This window comes from Struthio camelus, chromosome 3, assembly GCF_040807025.1.
Source record: "Struthio camelus isolate bStrCam1 chromosome 3, bStrCam1.hap1, whole genome shotgun sequence".
Taxonomy (NCBI): domain Eukaryota; kingdom Metazoa; phylum Chordata; class Aves; order Struthioniformes; family Struthionidae; genus Struthio; species Struthio camelus.
In genome coordinates this window covers 10,174,186-10,190,873 of record NC_090944.1, presented here as the reverse complement: position 1 = coordinate 10,190,873, position 16,688 = coordinate 10,174,186, and the positions used below count along the sequence as shown (strand labels likewise).

At 37.3% G+C, this 16,688-nt stretch overlaps 1 protein-coding gene across 14 annotated transcripts in view; it reads right to left on the bottom strand.

Annotated features, from left to right (window-relative positions):
- MSRA (methionine sulfoxide reductase A) overlaps positions 1–16,688 on the bottom strand; it is a 302,387-nt gene that overhangs the window by 121,041 nt on the left and 164,658 nt on the right. Inside the window, exon 4 of one of the 14 annotated variants that reach the window (XM_068936880.1) lies at positions 2,258–4,989. The exons of the other annotated variants lie outside the window; for them this stretch is intronic. Within the exon in view, the coding sequence (XP_068792981.1) occupies positions 4,895–4,989 (95 nt within the window). The 3' untranslated portion in view covers positions 2,258–4,894. Of the gene's footprint in view, positions 1–2,257; positions 4,990–16,688 lie in introns of those variants that run through there. 14 annotated transcript variants of the gene reach the window in all.

Here is a 16,688-nt window from a genome sequence, read left to right as displayed (position 1 = left end):
TCTCTGATGAAATTACAAGTCTAGTTGTAATAAATGTAGAATGTAATAGCATGGATGTAATAGACTTAGACTTTATTAATGCATTTGACTTATTGCTGCATGACAGTCTGATTAAAAAATTAGCACTATACAATATCAATAGTGCACATGTTAAATGGATTAAGAATTGTCTAAATGACAGTTCTAAAAAAAAATTGTCTAAAGGGAACAAGCATTGAATGGCAGCATTTTTATCTGCGTTCTGCAGGGATTGGTACAAAGCCTGTTGCTGTTAAAGTCTTTCATCAATAATTTTAAAGAAATATGAAGTCTCAACTTTTAAAATCTGTGGATAACTCAGATGAGAAGGCTGACAGGATGGTCTTACAAAGCGAGCACTTGCTGTGCTGGGCCCATTCTATCAAAAATGTATTAAAATACAGTCATATCTAAAACCTTCACCAAGGGAACAAGGGACGCACACCATACCTACAAATGGGGAACAATCTTTGAGGAACGTGTAAGGGTGGCAGCAGACAAGCAATTAAATATGGAATACCTTTGCAATATTGCAACAGAAAAGGAACAGTGCCTGAACCGGGATGCCTAAGTGAAAAAGGAGTGGGTAAAAACAGCACTGGTGAGATCAACACTAGCATTAAGTAGAGCCACATCACTAATTCGAGGGCCTCAGAAATAATTTCAGTGACAGTCATAAAGAGCATGATCTATTTAGCCTTTCAAAAAGAAAATCCAAAAGTGATTTCATTAAAGGATACAAGCATCTTCTCAGGAAGAGATGACTAAGTGCAAAAGGGGTCTTTGAACTAGCAATGAAAAGGCATATCAAGAGTCAGTGGTAGGAGCTGAAACCAGGCAAATTCAAATGGAAAAGTAGACACGTATTTTTAATTCTGAAGATGGTTATATGCTAGAAAACACTGCATTGCTCTGTTACACTGTTGGATCATTCTGTGATTCTGTGATTCACTGTTCCTGTAGACCGATGTTCCTACAAACCAAGAAGGAAAGTGACAGTCTCCATCTCCTGATGTTTTCAAATTAAATCAGATTTCCTTCTGGGAGAAACACTTCAGACAAATGCCACTTCAACTTTAATGAAAAAGTTATAGGGCTTAATACAATAGTAACTGGCTGAAATGTAATGACCTATGATATAAAAGATGTCAAATTAAATACTGCAGTCAGCCCTTACCAACCTTAAATGCTGTGAATATATGAGTGAATTGCCCCTCTTCTTCCTTTGTTCACTTAGCTTTAACAAAGCCTTTCTATCCTAAACACTGCTATCCTCACAGAGAGTTGGGGCTTTTGCATTACCATCTTTTCATCACGGTTGATGAAGTAGCCTGTAACCTAACTACAATTTCTATCTGATCTTTATATAGCCGATTAAACATCTTTCAGCTACACCGTTGAGAGCAGAAAGCCACCGTATTGGTACTTTCACAAAGTTTTCACTTAAAAGCCCAAATTTTACCCTAAACTTACTCAGCAAACGAACTGACGGGCGGCACCTTTACAGACGAATCATGTTTACTGACAAATCAGTTATATTGGGCACCATGGAAATGTGGTGCCAGGCTTGTGGACGTCCAGCTTGTGCAAACGTAAGCACTAGGCTATGCGACTATAGAACAAAACAAGCAGATATGCAATTTTTAGAGTGAGAAATGCTCACTTTAGATTAAGATACATTAATTTCAAAGTTAATTCATACAATAAAGGATTAAATATGGAAGAAGTAACGGGAAACACAGAACCTTAGCCTTATAGCTAAGAGCAATCTAGTATTAACGACTGTACGCCCCTTGCTCTTGAGCCAAGAGTTAACACATAAATGGTTTATACTGTATGCTTTCTGAAAAAAAAGCATGCTAAAATAACCATTGCACTAACAAAAACTTTAAATTCTGCTCTTGGAAACAAAAACATATTTCATAGAATCTCAAATACTAAAAAAAATGCAATGTATCTCATGACAAGCATTTTGGAGAGTGTTAAGAAACGAAAAAAGGCCAAAAACGTGGCCATATGAACACACAATGACAAAGTGAAGATATTGCACTGAAGACAAGTGGTTTTGAAAAATGGTACTGAATTTCTTCAAAAGGTATGCGCTGAAAGTGTCACAATTCTGGCTGGAACTGAAACACTTAATAGCATAAAGCAGTACAAATCGTTCAATTTTCTTTCTCAGGCTAGGATGCAAGCTGTGGAAGACTACAACAAAACACAGAACCCATCATTTTTCTCTCCAAATATGTTTATTTCCATCTCCTCAAAGAAAGCACAAGAAAATCTACTACTTATTCTTAAGCTTTCATAACAGCACAGTAACAGCACAGAATACAGTTTTGATTTAACTTGTTTATTAACACTGTATCTTTTGTTTATGTTTATAAGAGTGGCTAAAATCCACAACACATTTATTGTATTTTCTCAACTCATTCTATGTGGAAGGTAATACAATAATCTTCTTTGATTTTGTCACCTTCTACTTTGGCGTTCCTCAGAGTTGCTGCATTCCATGTGTGTATTGCTCTACCCTCTATTAGATAATAAATATATCACTAATACAAAAAAAAATCAAAACAAGGGGAAGAAAATGTCTATTTCTTTAAAACAGAGTCTCATTAGGAAAAAGTATGTCTGATGCATGTGATGATCCTGGTAATAGCTGAGAAATATCAGTAAGAGAAATTAAAATTCCTGGAAAGTTTTTTTGATTTCTGATAAAAATTATGACCCTGATTCTGGAAACATCTTATGAATGCAACTACTCCCCTGATTAAAGTTATTCATATAATGGGAAAGATCTAGTGCACCACAATTTCAGATTCTGAGTTGCGGGGAGAATTGCACTTCACAGTGCAATCTTGCACTGCCTAGCCTGGGTTTCTATCGGATATTTTTGATAACGTGATTTTAGTTTCCTCAGAAGAAAAAAATGTTGTTATTCAGAACTTCAGTCCTTGTATTCTGCAGTCCTGTTCATTCACTTCCAAATACCTTATTCAACATATTTTTGTCTATTATGCCAGATAAGAAAATAGCTATTAAGAAACTTAACAAGGCTACTATAACTATAAGTTGTGACATACTAGAGTACAGTAAAAGACCTTCTTTTATAGTTTTTATAAATGATAAAACCCTTAATTCATTATGTATGGGTATTAGGTATATAGGTCATTCCTGAACAAGAGAAAAGGAAGTATGGAAAAAGCAGAGAACTGGGGACCAAACATAGCAGCGCAAGACTTTGGGGCATCCAACTGGAGCCTAGCACCCTTTGCTTATTGGATAGGACCTGTACCGAACTGCAGCTACTGTACTGCAGCTAAAACTTTGGCCATCAATGAAAGCACAAAATTCACTATGCCACTGCTTTAAATTCCACTCTGCTTTATTTCACGTCTGGTATCATTGATTTCTGCCGTCATACAGTTATGAATTTAGTAGCTCAGAAGATTGCTTCACTGCAAAGCTCCTTTGAAAATTAATGAAAAATGTTTATCATAATAGATAAACACAATGAATAAAGATCCGCCCAGGAAATATATCCTGTTATCCATGCATATGAAAAACTTATAGGATAAAAGATTTGTACTGCATCATGCAGTTGCACCATGCCTTTGTCTTAAAGACTTCAAAGTTCTTTCCAGATTTGCATTCAACTACCTACATTTTGTGGAGTATAATCCACTATTACACTGCATTCTGGATGTGCAACATAATTTCTCTAAATATGATAAGCCCTGTGCTGACAGCATTTTTATACTTTCAAAGTCCAAATGCACAGCCTTACCTAGTATAAATAATTCATATGGTGCAAAGCCAAACAATATTATCACACTTAGATAATAAAAAAGCAGTTATGTTATGATGTGTGGAATATATATGGTGATGCAGTTCTGACTTCAGGTATTTTCACATGGCAATAATCTGGCTACATTACCTACTTTTTTCAGAGTAAGTATCTTTTCTAACATGCTCAATACATAGGATGATATCTTGAACGACATGAAATTAAGGGATTAGTTCAGCTGTGCCATGAAGGCATCTAGTCTCATCTGTGAGCATTTAGAACAAATCAACTGGACCGCAGCTACTGCTCCGGAAGGAGACAGGTCTCCTACAGGCCCTGTGACAATCTGTCGGCCCTTTGTAGATGTCTCAGACATCTTATAGCATCTAAATGGCTATCTATTTAGGCAACTAAATTGTTCTTTTAATCTCTGGGTTTTTTAATGTAAAATCCACAGGCATAAACTGCAATCATCTGGCTCAGTTTTGGTCCAGCCATAGATCTCCTATGCCTCTTTGAGCAGGTATCCGAATGGCTCCCTCAGGATTTCATATGTAAGATGGGGAATGCATACTGTCAAGTCGTCTCCAGATACAATCCATTGCTATGTGTGAGGTGGGGGACTGCGAAAATTTCAGAAGTGAGCTATGCATAATAATGGCATTTTGATTTAATTACAGAAATGCTCCCTCAGCTGCTGTCTTGGTGCATGTGAACTCAAACAATTGCTTTAGGACTTGTATCATGCCCTTCTCACAAAAGACAACATAGAGTTGTAATACCAACAGCTTCCAAAAGGCAACAAGATGACGACCACAAAATGAAGGAAGATGGTTGAAGCACGGAAATTGTCCTGAAAGAGTAGTGAATAAACCAAATGCTGATATAAACACTTAAAACCTCTGACAGATAGAGAGGAAACAGAGGACAAATCTTTGAGGAGGGGGAACTTTCTGCCTGCTGAATCAGCTGAGGATAGAGGAAGCTGACTGCGGAGATCAAAGGCTGATTGAAGAGTGATTTCCCAAAGTCATCTGTCCTAGTAGTGCAGACTGGGTGCAAGAACCTCAAAAACCTACTCAGTCCTCAAGCAAGTTCACAAATGATTAGGCAACTGGGGCCATTATTTCCTGATTGCATTTTCGTTTGCCAGAATATTTCTTGCATGGTTCTTGTAGCTCCTAAAACAAACAAACAAAAAATGTTTTTAAAAAGACAAAGGGTGAAAACGTTCAAAGGTCTGAGTATTGCTGACTCATGAAAAGCTTTATTTCCTTGATTCAACTTCACTTGTTCCTGAACATGCAAATGGAAACCAAGAATATTCTTTTGGCTGGGAAGGAGATGATTTCTGGGGCAACTGGCAGCAGTCTTGGCAGTAAGAAAATATAGAGGCCCAAGCCTCCAGAAAAGGGTCTTAACAGAAGATTTGTCCACAAGCATTAGGAAGAGCATTGCCAGCAGGTCGAGGGGGGTGATGAAGAGGACGGGGCCAGACTCTTCTCAGCGGTGCCCAGCTACAGGACGAGAGGCAACAGGCACAACCTGAAACACAGGAGGTTCCATCTGAACACGAGGAAAAATTTTCTTCTTGTGAGGGTGACAGAGCACTGGCCCAGGTTGCACAGAGAGGCTGTGGAGTCTCCACCCTTGGAGATGTTCAAAAGCCATTTGGACAGGGTCCTGGGCAACCTGCTCTAGGTGACCCTGCTTGAGCAGGGGGGTTGGACTAGATGATCTTTAAAGGTGTCTTCCAACCTCACGTGTTCTGTTATTCTGTGAATGTCTATAATATCATAATACAGTTATGCGACACACAGAATTTCCTTAAGTAAATGGGCATAATGGAAAGAAAAGAATAACAGAAGTGTAATGAATATGTGATGAATTCAGAGCAACTTTGAACAGGGATAAAGGGAGGTAAATATAATGCCTAGGAGACATCTATTTATAGCAATCTCAAAGTAAGGAGTTCGTAAACATTAAATAATCTGGAAGATGAAGAAGAAAAGAGAGTAAGATACTCTAATACCTGTGCTTTTCAACTAGAATAACAAAAATTGTAGCTTTATTCTTTTCTCTGTAGAATGATTTCAGTAAGAGGTTACTGCTTTGAGATGTCTGAATACAAGGTTAGATGTCTGAAACATGCCAATTCTCACTCTTTGTGAATCTAAACATCAACACAGCCCTTAGAATAAACGCTTAATACCTGATAATTGTAGGCTGAAATCCAGAAAGAAGATAGATCGCTGTATTTGTACTGTGAAAAGCTTCTCTTTATTATCAAACTTTTATTAAAGCAACCTGACAGCTATGTGATATACATAAATATGATTGGGAGCATGATTTCACAAAAACAAATATGCAAAGAGCAGTATAGGAGACACAGATTCAGAAGAGATTTCTCAAAGACTGAACAGATTTCTCAAAGACTGAAGAGATTTCTCAAAGACTGAACAAAGATAGGCAACAGAAGAAAAAAACGCATGACGATAGGCAGCCATTCAGAAGGCCTCCAGGGAAAAGATTACTAGGGCAAGAATTCAGAATCAATTCATGCTAGCCAAAGGCTTTAGACAAGCATTTTTATGTACACTAAAATTAATAAAAGAATTCTAGAAAGAAAGTCCTGGAAATGGCTAAGCAATCTGCTTTCTAAGAGAGTCTTTAACAAAAATAAGTTGTGCAAGTGGATAAGAGCCTAAAAAGACAAAATGTTGACAATTTCTATATCTGGAACATAGCTAAGGGAGTGTTTGGAAAAAATGAGTAAATAGCCATTGGGTTTAGCTGATATTCATTACAGAAAGCTCAGTCACTACAAAACTCCATGTTACAGTGTTGGAGCTCTCATGAAGAACGACGAAAGACTAATGACTGAGCACAAACACAAAAAGGGACATCTTTCAAAATGAAAGTGGACTGCAGATATGGCAGAGGGACTGCAGAGAAGTACCTTAAGGATGAGCAAACAAAATCTCCAGACAAAAGCATTAGAATTATATTTAGCTATTTCATTTCCATTGGCCTAACAAAAGCATACCATCCCTTTAAGAGCTTTTGAAATATTTTGAATATAAACTATAAATATTGCCCTTCTTAAAGTGACATTCTTGAAGGATTATTGAGGGAGAGAGCTAAAAGTTGCCCAATATAAATATTAAAAATTGCAGTAAGGTCAGAGACAGCTAAATAACAGGCACAGTCTTTGTTGGGTGGTAAAACTGTCTGAGAAAAGGTGGAAAAGTTGGTTGGCTGGTTGATGAAAAGGAGATTTAAAGAAGTTAAAAGGAGGACACTCACAGGAGTTTGAAGGCAGGAGACTGAACTGGAAGAGAATAGGTAAGGGAGAACAATGAGACAAAGATGGGAAAAGGATGAGCCAACCCAAAGACCTATGTTGAATGAGGCGGAAAGGAAGACTTCTAGTTGCAAATGCATTTGGCTCCAAGGCTTCTTGGGCTTTGAATATTTCAGCTCCAGAGCATCTCTCCACTAACGGACTTCTGCTGGTATATCTACGCCCAGGCCTAACAAGTCTTTGTGGACATGCAGCATACCCTAGCAGAGAGTGCTTTTCCTCCTGCTCCTCACACAGCAGTAGCCACAGGGAGAAAAGCACCCTCCTGTCCACCTAAACACTGAGCAGTGAGTGATTTTTTTTATGTTCCTAATCTGTATCACAATGCCAGAAAAACAACAGAGAGCTTAAAACTGCAGAGAGTTCACTGAAAACAGTTTAGCCACTGTGCAACACTTGTTAATCAAGGAACTTCCAAAGAATCTGCTTCTGAAGAATGGAAACCATAGAGATCTTGTAATTGGTCTGATCTTTGACATCACAAATGATTTTTATCAGAAATGATGTCATATCCTACAGCCTGGTAATCAGGAGATTGTTAAGACATAAGTCAGCATCTGCTCTGATGTTACCCGTTAGGAGGCTCAAGGCAGCTTTGCCCACCATGAGGGAACCACGGATTGTTTTCCATTAACTGTAGAAGGGGTTGAAACACACTTAGGACAATATTTTCTTTTTTATCATCATGAAGATAAAGGTAACCAGAGATACTGGCAAGGAGTTCCTTGCCATCACAGCTCCCCCTGGGGGCCCTGCAGAGTATACAGTAGAGCAATGGACTGTCCTTCTGCTAGAAAGCAACATCTGCTCCCCTCTATTGCCTCATTTAGACATAATTATGATAGCTGGATATTACAGTGCAAATTACAGCTGTGCATTTGCACAGCACTGTGCATGGAGCTGTACAGATATAGATTAAGAGACAGCTCTGTCACTCACTAAAACTGCTAGAAAGACTTAATAATTCCTGGATCCCAAATTTAGCTCCCAGTCCTCCTCTTCAGTGTACCTTCAATGAAAAGCAGCAGCTTGCTCTATGACTAGTACCATCTGATGCCATATTAAGATTTTTGGATATTTCATTCCTGATTACGTTAAGTTGAATTCTTCATTCCTAGAAGCTCACCCAGAGCATAACATACCATGTAGTGATGACAAACATCTTAAGAATACAGTGAAAAACATACTTCCTTGTGTCATAGGTTTCAGAAAGACCATTAACCACTGGAAAGTGATCAAAAACCAGCTAATATATTTCTACAGTTGCATGACCCATATTCAAGCTCAAGGTTAAAAAAAAAAAAAAGGTAAGTAGATCAATCATTAACCTTTAATAATTCTTTACAGATATTTAACTTTTTTGTGGCAAACCTATTAGACATTAATTCTCACCCCATTTTTAATGAATGGCTGTGCCAGTGTTTAACCTCAAGAAGCCACATAAAATGAATTATTACTAATGATTAATTATACTGTAAAAGACCAATAAGAGCAACTTTTTTTTCAACTACTGAGGAAATTAATTACAATTGACTCCAGTAAATAGTTTGCTGTTTATACTGCTACTTACACCTAACAAAAAATATTTTTGCCATTTTTCTAAAATGTAAATGTTGCACTTTACGTTAGAGCAGTGAAAGCATTTACCTCCTGCTTAGACCTAATGAACATTCATTGTATTTGACTATCCATTATTTCTACTCAACCATTCACAAATAAAGATTTTTAAATTAGAGGTCACTTGCATCCCTTCTCAAATTTTCATTTAAATGGGAACGTTTAAGAAAGGAAAAGAAAGGTTTTTAATTCAAATGAAACTAGTATTCCTTGATATTAATTTGTCCAAAAATGAAGCACTCAATTTGGATTCCCAAAAGTATTTTAGAAGACAACACAAAAAAAAAAACAATTGTTAATATCTATTAAAACGCAAAACTCAGGGAAGCTGTATATTCAAATAATGTGACTTACTGTGCTTGCATTTATGTTTATTCTACAATACCTACTACCATGAGAGCTATTTAAATTTAATAACATCAAATCTGGCAAAATGAGGGTCACAAATTTCTTTCTTACAGATACCATACCTCGGAGTGATTTTTTTTCCTCACATTGGGAGGGTCTTTTCAGTATTGCTAAGAGAAGCACAGGAATATCCTGCTGCTGAAAGCCGAGGCTAGATAAATTCAATCAGAAATAAAATGCAATTTCCTAGCAGTGAAGAATACATTCCTGATATTATTTACCTTTTTAAGACATTTTTATCCAAGCTTCTGCAATGAATTCAATGGTCTGTAGATGCAGGAAGTCAGTGTGGATGTTCATGGTGATCATCCACAATATCTGAATTTATGAATCTGAGGCTCTAACTCATCTTTCCTTTCTTTCATAAGCTTTAGGGACAGCACTATTTTTTGTAATGCTCAACACAACAGTTTGCAGCTCTCATTAAAACAATGACTATAGTCAAATCTCATGTTTTGGAGCTTCAATTGCCCCAAAAGTAATCTCTGCCCACCTCCCTTATATATAGCCAGCTGTATTTTTGCTAGTCTGTCTTTGTTTCATCTTTGCCTTCCCTTGAAGCACAGATGCCCCCGTAACGACGAAAAGTACCCCTGTGCATGATGGCCCAGCACTCCATGTCTGGCTTACATTTTCCACATTCCAGTCATGGAATTGGGAAGAGATATTTCCCCATGGCAGTTGGATGATGAACACATTTTGCTGCTTCTTCTACACCTCCCACTCCTTCTGTGAAAAAGAGGATGGCTCTTCTCTGGGATCGTTTAAAATTATTTAGTCAAGTCTTCTCCACTACAGAGGCCTTGAATGTTGATTGCACTTTTCCCTTGCCTGCTTCTTGTATATAGCACAAATCTCGTAATTATCTCAGCTTCACAGTGGCTGTAGCAGTGAAAAGTTAAAGTGCGTGATAGGCTGAAGACTAAGATTAGGATATTTCCTGGCATCTTCAATCATTAACTGTAAGAAACTAATTACACATAAGCTAGCACTGACATTTGTATTTTGCTTTGTTTTACACAAGAGAGAGCAGATCAGTGGCCTCCAGATTAAGGCTAACGAGAAACTAAGAAAACTAAAAGGGTCCACAGGGAGCTACCAAGATGGTTAGGAGGCTACAGCAAATGACCTACAAGAAGGTAAGGGAGTTAGGCTTGGGAGTTGTTTAGGCTAAACTAATAGCAACCTAAATTATTTGATGGGAAGTTGCAAAGACTGTATATCCAAGATCTTCTCAGCAGCGGTAGACAGTATAACAATGGGTAATGGCCATAAGCTTTGCCTTGGGAGGTTTAAATCAGACATTAGGAAAACCTTTGTCGCTAGGAGGATAGTGCTGCACTAGAGCATGTCACCCTAGGAGATCATGGAATCTCCATCCTTGGAGTTTTTCAAGATTCAGCCAGACAAAGCCACAGCTGACCTGATCTAGTGCTGGAGATAGTCCTGCGCCAGATGAGAGGTTGGAGCAGAGACCTCCAGATGTCCCTTCCAACCAGTACTTCTATGATTCTATACTTTGGTAAAAATTACGGTATTAAATTATCAGCTAGTTGTTTCCATTCTCCATTTTTACATCTGTATTTGAAGGCATATTCCAGAGGACACACCACAGTTCAAACAAACAAAGGAACTTTGGCGTCTTAGGTTCATTTAGCAGAATTTAAGGCTACGCCCATGCTAGTAAATTAAATAGTGCCAGGGAACATTCCCAGGTATTGCAATTCGACCTTCCAAACCGTAAATTGTTAGAACGGTCATCTCTATGGTATGGTTAGCTAGTGCCCTCTGAAATAACTCACAAAAATGTTTTGGGAGTAAGTGTAGGTCAGGAATCATTTCCAATAGATAGGCTACATGCCGCCATTCAGGTCTGGAGGACAGGAGAGTTTAATAGACGCACATGACTGTTCTGTTCTAGGTAGCCTCAGTGCCACAGAATGATCCTGGACAAATTTATCAATGTAGTTGTAATCAATTCAAGCAAAAAAAAAAAAAAACAAAAAAAACCCCATACTTACAAATCTAAAGCTCTCCTAATGTGTCAATGTCTTGGTTGGGGCCATGTTGTTTCCCCTAAGAATATCAGGGACTACCGTCTACCTAAACTGAGGATGCGATGCATTAAGTGATTTTATCTAACTTCAGATGTCTGATATCAGACACCTAGCGGAACTTAGTCAGCTAGATGCCTACATATACACTATGAGGTGCTCATTCCTTTAAGATTACATTATAAACTTGCCAAAATCAATTATTTAAATAAAATACTTAATTTAGGAGAGCAATTTATAGATTTTAATTGTTTTGCTTTTCTCAAAAATACTTACTACAAATGTCTCTCTCTCTCTCCTCTCTTTATATATATACATATGTGTGCATGGATACATATGTACATATATCACTACTGTGTTGGGAAATAAATAAGGACCACCCGAATCATCCCAAACAATGGAGTTCTAAGGTGTGAATGACGGACTCCTTGTATTATAGGTCTTATATGAGCGTTGCAGTTATTAAATGTATGTATTGTTGAAATGAAACATCTACTAGCACACATTATTTCAGTACCTATAATGATTATAAGATCACAAACACGTGTATTCTGAGGGCCTACGGATACACACTCACATAAAATTAACCTCTGTTGCATTTTATCTTTTCCTAAGCCTGTAGGAAAAACTACACTCCACTATACCCTGGACCAGCTGTTATCATTCACACAAGAGGCTCTCCTTTACAACTACAGTGATCTTGTATATCAAATGCAGATTTAAAGAAGAGATTTAAAAAAAAGAGAGACTTTCATTCAGCAAGCTTATATTAAAAATTAAAAGATGTTAATAAATACTGTGTCTATAAGCTGATCTAAATCTATCTAAAATGCCCCACAGTGAAGTCTTACATTAGTTATTATTGAAACATTAAATGCTTCTCTTACAGGCTTAGTGCAATCAATTTAACTTTCAGTCTTCTTGTACCCATATGTGCTGCTCCTGTTGATGAAATGGCTATTAATAAAGGAATAGATGGCTATGAATTAAAGCAAGCTCTACTTAATCACATTAATCCAGAGTATGTTAAAGGCTTCAATTTTCTAAATAATTTTGGGCTTAATGCCTCCGAGATGGGCAGACTGTTCTATTGATGCAGCATCTGGTCCAATTTAAGCTGCATTGTGAAGGAGGAATTGTTAGGCTCTTGCAAAAAATAAGGAAGACTGACAGTTTTAGGGATGCAACCAAAACTGCTACAGCTGAGACAAAAGATACTGCAAGATATTGAAAAAGACCTACAACAATTAAAAGGCAGCCCACTGCTCCGCAAATGCAACTCCACTGTTCAGTGAATTGTATATGATTAACTTACTCTTACTGATGGGATGAGTACTCCACACACTTAACCATCACTGTATTTTCCAGTCATTGAACATCCAACAGCTGCTGCTGTGAAATATGTTCACTTACCCATTACATTGGGTTACCAATTAGAGAGGAATTATTTAAAAGGGAATGGCACAACCACTAACACTATCCTTGCATAAGCGGTAATTTCTGGCTTCAGGGTTTTTCCCTCTCCCTTTTTTATTTTGGTGATGTCAAAGTAGTAGTTTTACAATGAAATAAGATTTACTTTGGCTCGTAGCACTGAAATACTGCAATATTCAATTAAGGAGATACAGAAAACATTGTTTTCAATGCTTCTAAGGGAATAAAAACCTTCAAATGAGAATTAACCCTTTTAGAACAATTCTGCAGGAGAAGTTGAAGATCTAATCTTTACAGAAGGTCTTCAGAGAAGAAGACACTAAATATGTTATAGACCACCCAGTAGAAAAAAAAGAAGTAGCATTCGCTTTGCTATTATATTTTTCTTGTATTTAATATGTCAAAATTATGGAAGTTTTAGGGGAGACCCAGATCTCGTTCTCAGTAACTCCATTATAAATCAGAATAGCAACTCTGATGAGGTTGGTGCACAGTATATGTAAGTAAATAATGAAGTCATCAAGTTGCATTCTGCAGATCTATAAATATCTCTATCTGAAAGCTTATTTCAATTTAAAGTAATGTTTCAAAGAAATATTCAGAGTAGATTTTGGGGCAGATATCGTATAGAGTATGTATCATCCTATACGGTAAAATTTCTGTAATTAGAAAGCACCCAAGGAAGATTTTACAAGATGTACTGAGATATTTACTTATGTGTCTGACAGGACTGGAAAAGAACCAGAATCAAAAAATGGAGATTGCAAATTATGTTTAATGCAAAATATTCAGAGATTTACTTATCAGCTGAACTAAAACTATGTAAAGATGTATATATATACAGAAATGTATTTGCAAAATACTCTAAGACTAAAGGAGATAAAATAAAACTTTAGATTTCCCCTTGTTACTTAAAACTTTGCTCCAAAACTCACTACCAGAAAAATCCACAGAGCTGTAGATTTCCAAGCATTTTATAAGATAAAGTATCCCCTTTTTATAAATGAGGACGATAGGCAGGAAGAGCTGAAGGTCATCCAAATCAACCTTACAGCCAGGAATAGAACGAAATCAGCTGAGTCTCAAGGTAACAGCCCAGCTGAGGTGCTCCCACTGCTTTCTGCAATATGTTCTGCTCCAAAGGTCTGTCATGTAAAGTCCAGCATTAAATATGCTGCTGAGGAACACGAAAGGCAAGAGCAACGAAAGGAAAGAAGGCACGCACAGATTAAGGCAGCGGTGCTCCATGAGTGAAACTTCTGTTACTGTTCTTCAGTACCAGTGTAATTAAATGGGAAGATCTTCCCCTACTGTATTCAGGGAGAAGTTTCATTTCTAGGAGGTGTTTCAAAAGAGGAGAGGAAGGCTGCATCGCAGGTATAAGTGAAAACTAAGGTGGTAGTTCAGGGATTCTTGGAAGAGGTGAGAAAAGGGAGTTATCTTCTGATAACTTTCTGAAAAAAACGTCACCTGAAAAGGTTTTATGTGATCTTTATCAATAGTACCACTAGGCAAGCTGTTCCTTAAAACTCTGTGTCATTCTTCTAATGAAGAGCTATTAAATAGGCCTAAGTACAAATAAATAACCACTTATCTTAGCAATGATGTATAAAGAATTCATATCTAGGTTTAACACTATGGAAACTGCTTTTGTAAGATACTCTTTAACACTCCAACAGAGCTACTGTTTAACAATTCAAAGGCAGAAAGACGAAAATAAAGGAGGCAAAAAGCAACTAGGTGATATCACTGCTCAAAGCTCCATTGTTTTGATGAATTCTGCCTTCACGCGTTATATGAACATATCATGTGTAGACAAATTCTATTTCATGGTAACAATGAGCCTGCCCAGAGAATAGTCTATGATCATATTGTAAATAAAGGATTTCGAGAAGAATCTAAGGCAATAAATAGATGAATACACAGCAAGACACTTGGCTTTATAGTAAATTGGTCTGCAGAATTTTGACTTCCACAGCTGTTGTGACACCATTTATTTCCGCACTTTTAGAAGATCAAAACTGGCTATTATAACAAAAGCAGTAGCAACAAATGTGGTTTCAGTTGCAAAAAATTTCCCTTTTTAATTAATTGTTTTCTTCTTCCTTAGCTTCCTGAAATATTTATCCTTCCAACAGGCTTTAAAAATAATTCTCTTCATAATGGAAGGTTGCTTAAATCCACGGTGCCATATAAAAGATACTGCTAAACATCAGAGACTACGGTGGGTCCCTGTTTGTGTGAATCTCTGGAAAACAACAGGACATATTTTGCTCTTCACAGTTAATTAGATCAGAAGCAGTAGGAGCCGGTGCCAGCATATCGCACACCTTTTGCATAAGAGCCCTATGTCCAAACACATGATCAGGAGGTTTGATGCTAGACCTACAGCTCTAGAGAGCATCCCAACTACCAAGCTAGAGGAAATGCCAAGGAAGCACATTCACTACTTTGCTTGATGAAGCAAGGCCACTATCCAGCCAGAAGTGCAAGACTAATAAAGCCAAGTGAGAGGCTTGTTTTATCCTAATGATTAGGGCAACCTGGGGAGGAGGAAGACAAGAGAAAGAAGAGAGAAAAAAGACCTAGGGCCTTGGACCCTATCCTATGGCTAATAATTTTTTTTTTTTTTTTTTACACTTTATAATAGCTTCATGACAGCTACACAAACATTGTGGGGAACCAAATCTGGAACCTCAGTTCTGCTTTTTCTAAGCGATATTCTCACCTCCTTTGCTTCTGTATCCATCACACTTCCCTTTCAGATTGTATATTGGTGCACACTCAGCAGCAGAAGGAAGAAGAGATCTTCTCCCCACTCAAAATTTTACCTACTTAATTTACAAAAATTGGATTCTACTTTCTCTGCACTTTCAAGGTGGGCACCTAAATTCAACTCCTAAATTAAGTACACCAGATCCCAGTCTATATTTTTTTCATTTAATTCTAGTCTCACTTAGAGAGGTCTGAATGTACCACAAAGGCAGGTTGGGAGATTGCATTGTGTGTGGAGAACTCATTACACATTACTCCTGTCTTTGAACACCTTTGAACACCCGCAGAAGGGCTAAACTATCCCTGAACAAAGAGGAATGAGGAAAGAAATAAAACGAAGCCATTTGTTAAACCGAAATAAATGAAGCAGTGAAAAATAATGGTCCCATCTGCACCTACCACTGGTTCAGGGTCAGTTCTGCAGAAGAAAAGTGCTGTGCCAAAAATTGAAAGGAAAAGAATGTGATAGAATCCTGACCATTTCCCCCACCATATATAATCCATTCAGAAAATAATAATAATATTTAACATTGTTGAAATTCTGTGTATCTTCAAAATATTGCACAAACAATGCCTAATTAATCAGAGTGGAACTTGTCTTTCCAAGATTTGTTTGCCATTCAGTATCCACTCTTTCCCTTTTATTGTATTCTGATATTAACAGACTGAGACAAATTTCATCCTGATGTAACACCATCGACATCAGCAGAATTATAACTAGGATCAATGTGGCCCAATTTATTACTTTTTTAATAGATGATAAGAATATTATAATGGTATTCCACTTGACTCGGAACAAAGAATTTTCACAGCATTCAGCATATATAATGACATGATTAAACCCTGTATCCTTTCCAGGAAATCTAAAACACTGTAATTATAAAACAAAAATGCAAAAAAAGAAAAGAGTAAACAATGTGCAATCATGGTAGTTGATGATATTGCAGTCCAGTATGTAGTACATGTCACCTTTCCAGGACCAATAGAGAAATGTTATGGCCAGAATAGATTATGACCTCCTGAATATAACATAGGCCAGGGAATTTAAACCACAGATTCTTTCCAAGGAGGAAAGTATTCTTTCATAGTAGTGAGGCTAATAACTCATGGCTAAGCTATTGAACATCTTTTAGAAAGATAAATAAACCCTAATTTAAAGCTTCATAGTGATGGCAAATTCTCACCTCCTTTTGGAATCTCTGCTAACTTTTAAATTAAGGAGGTGCAT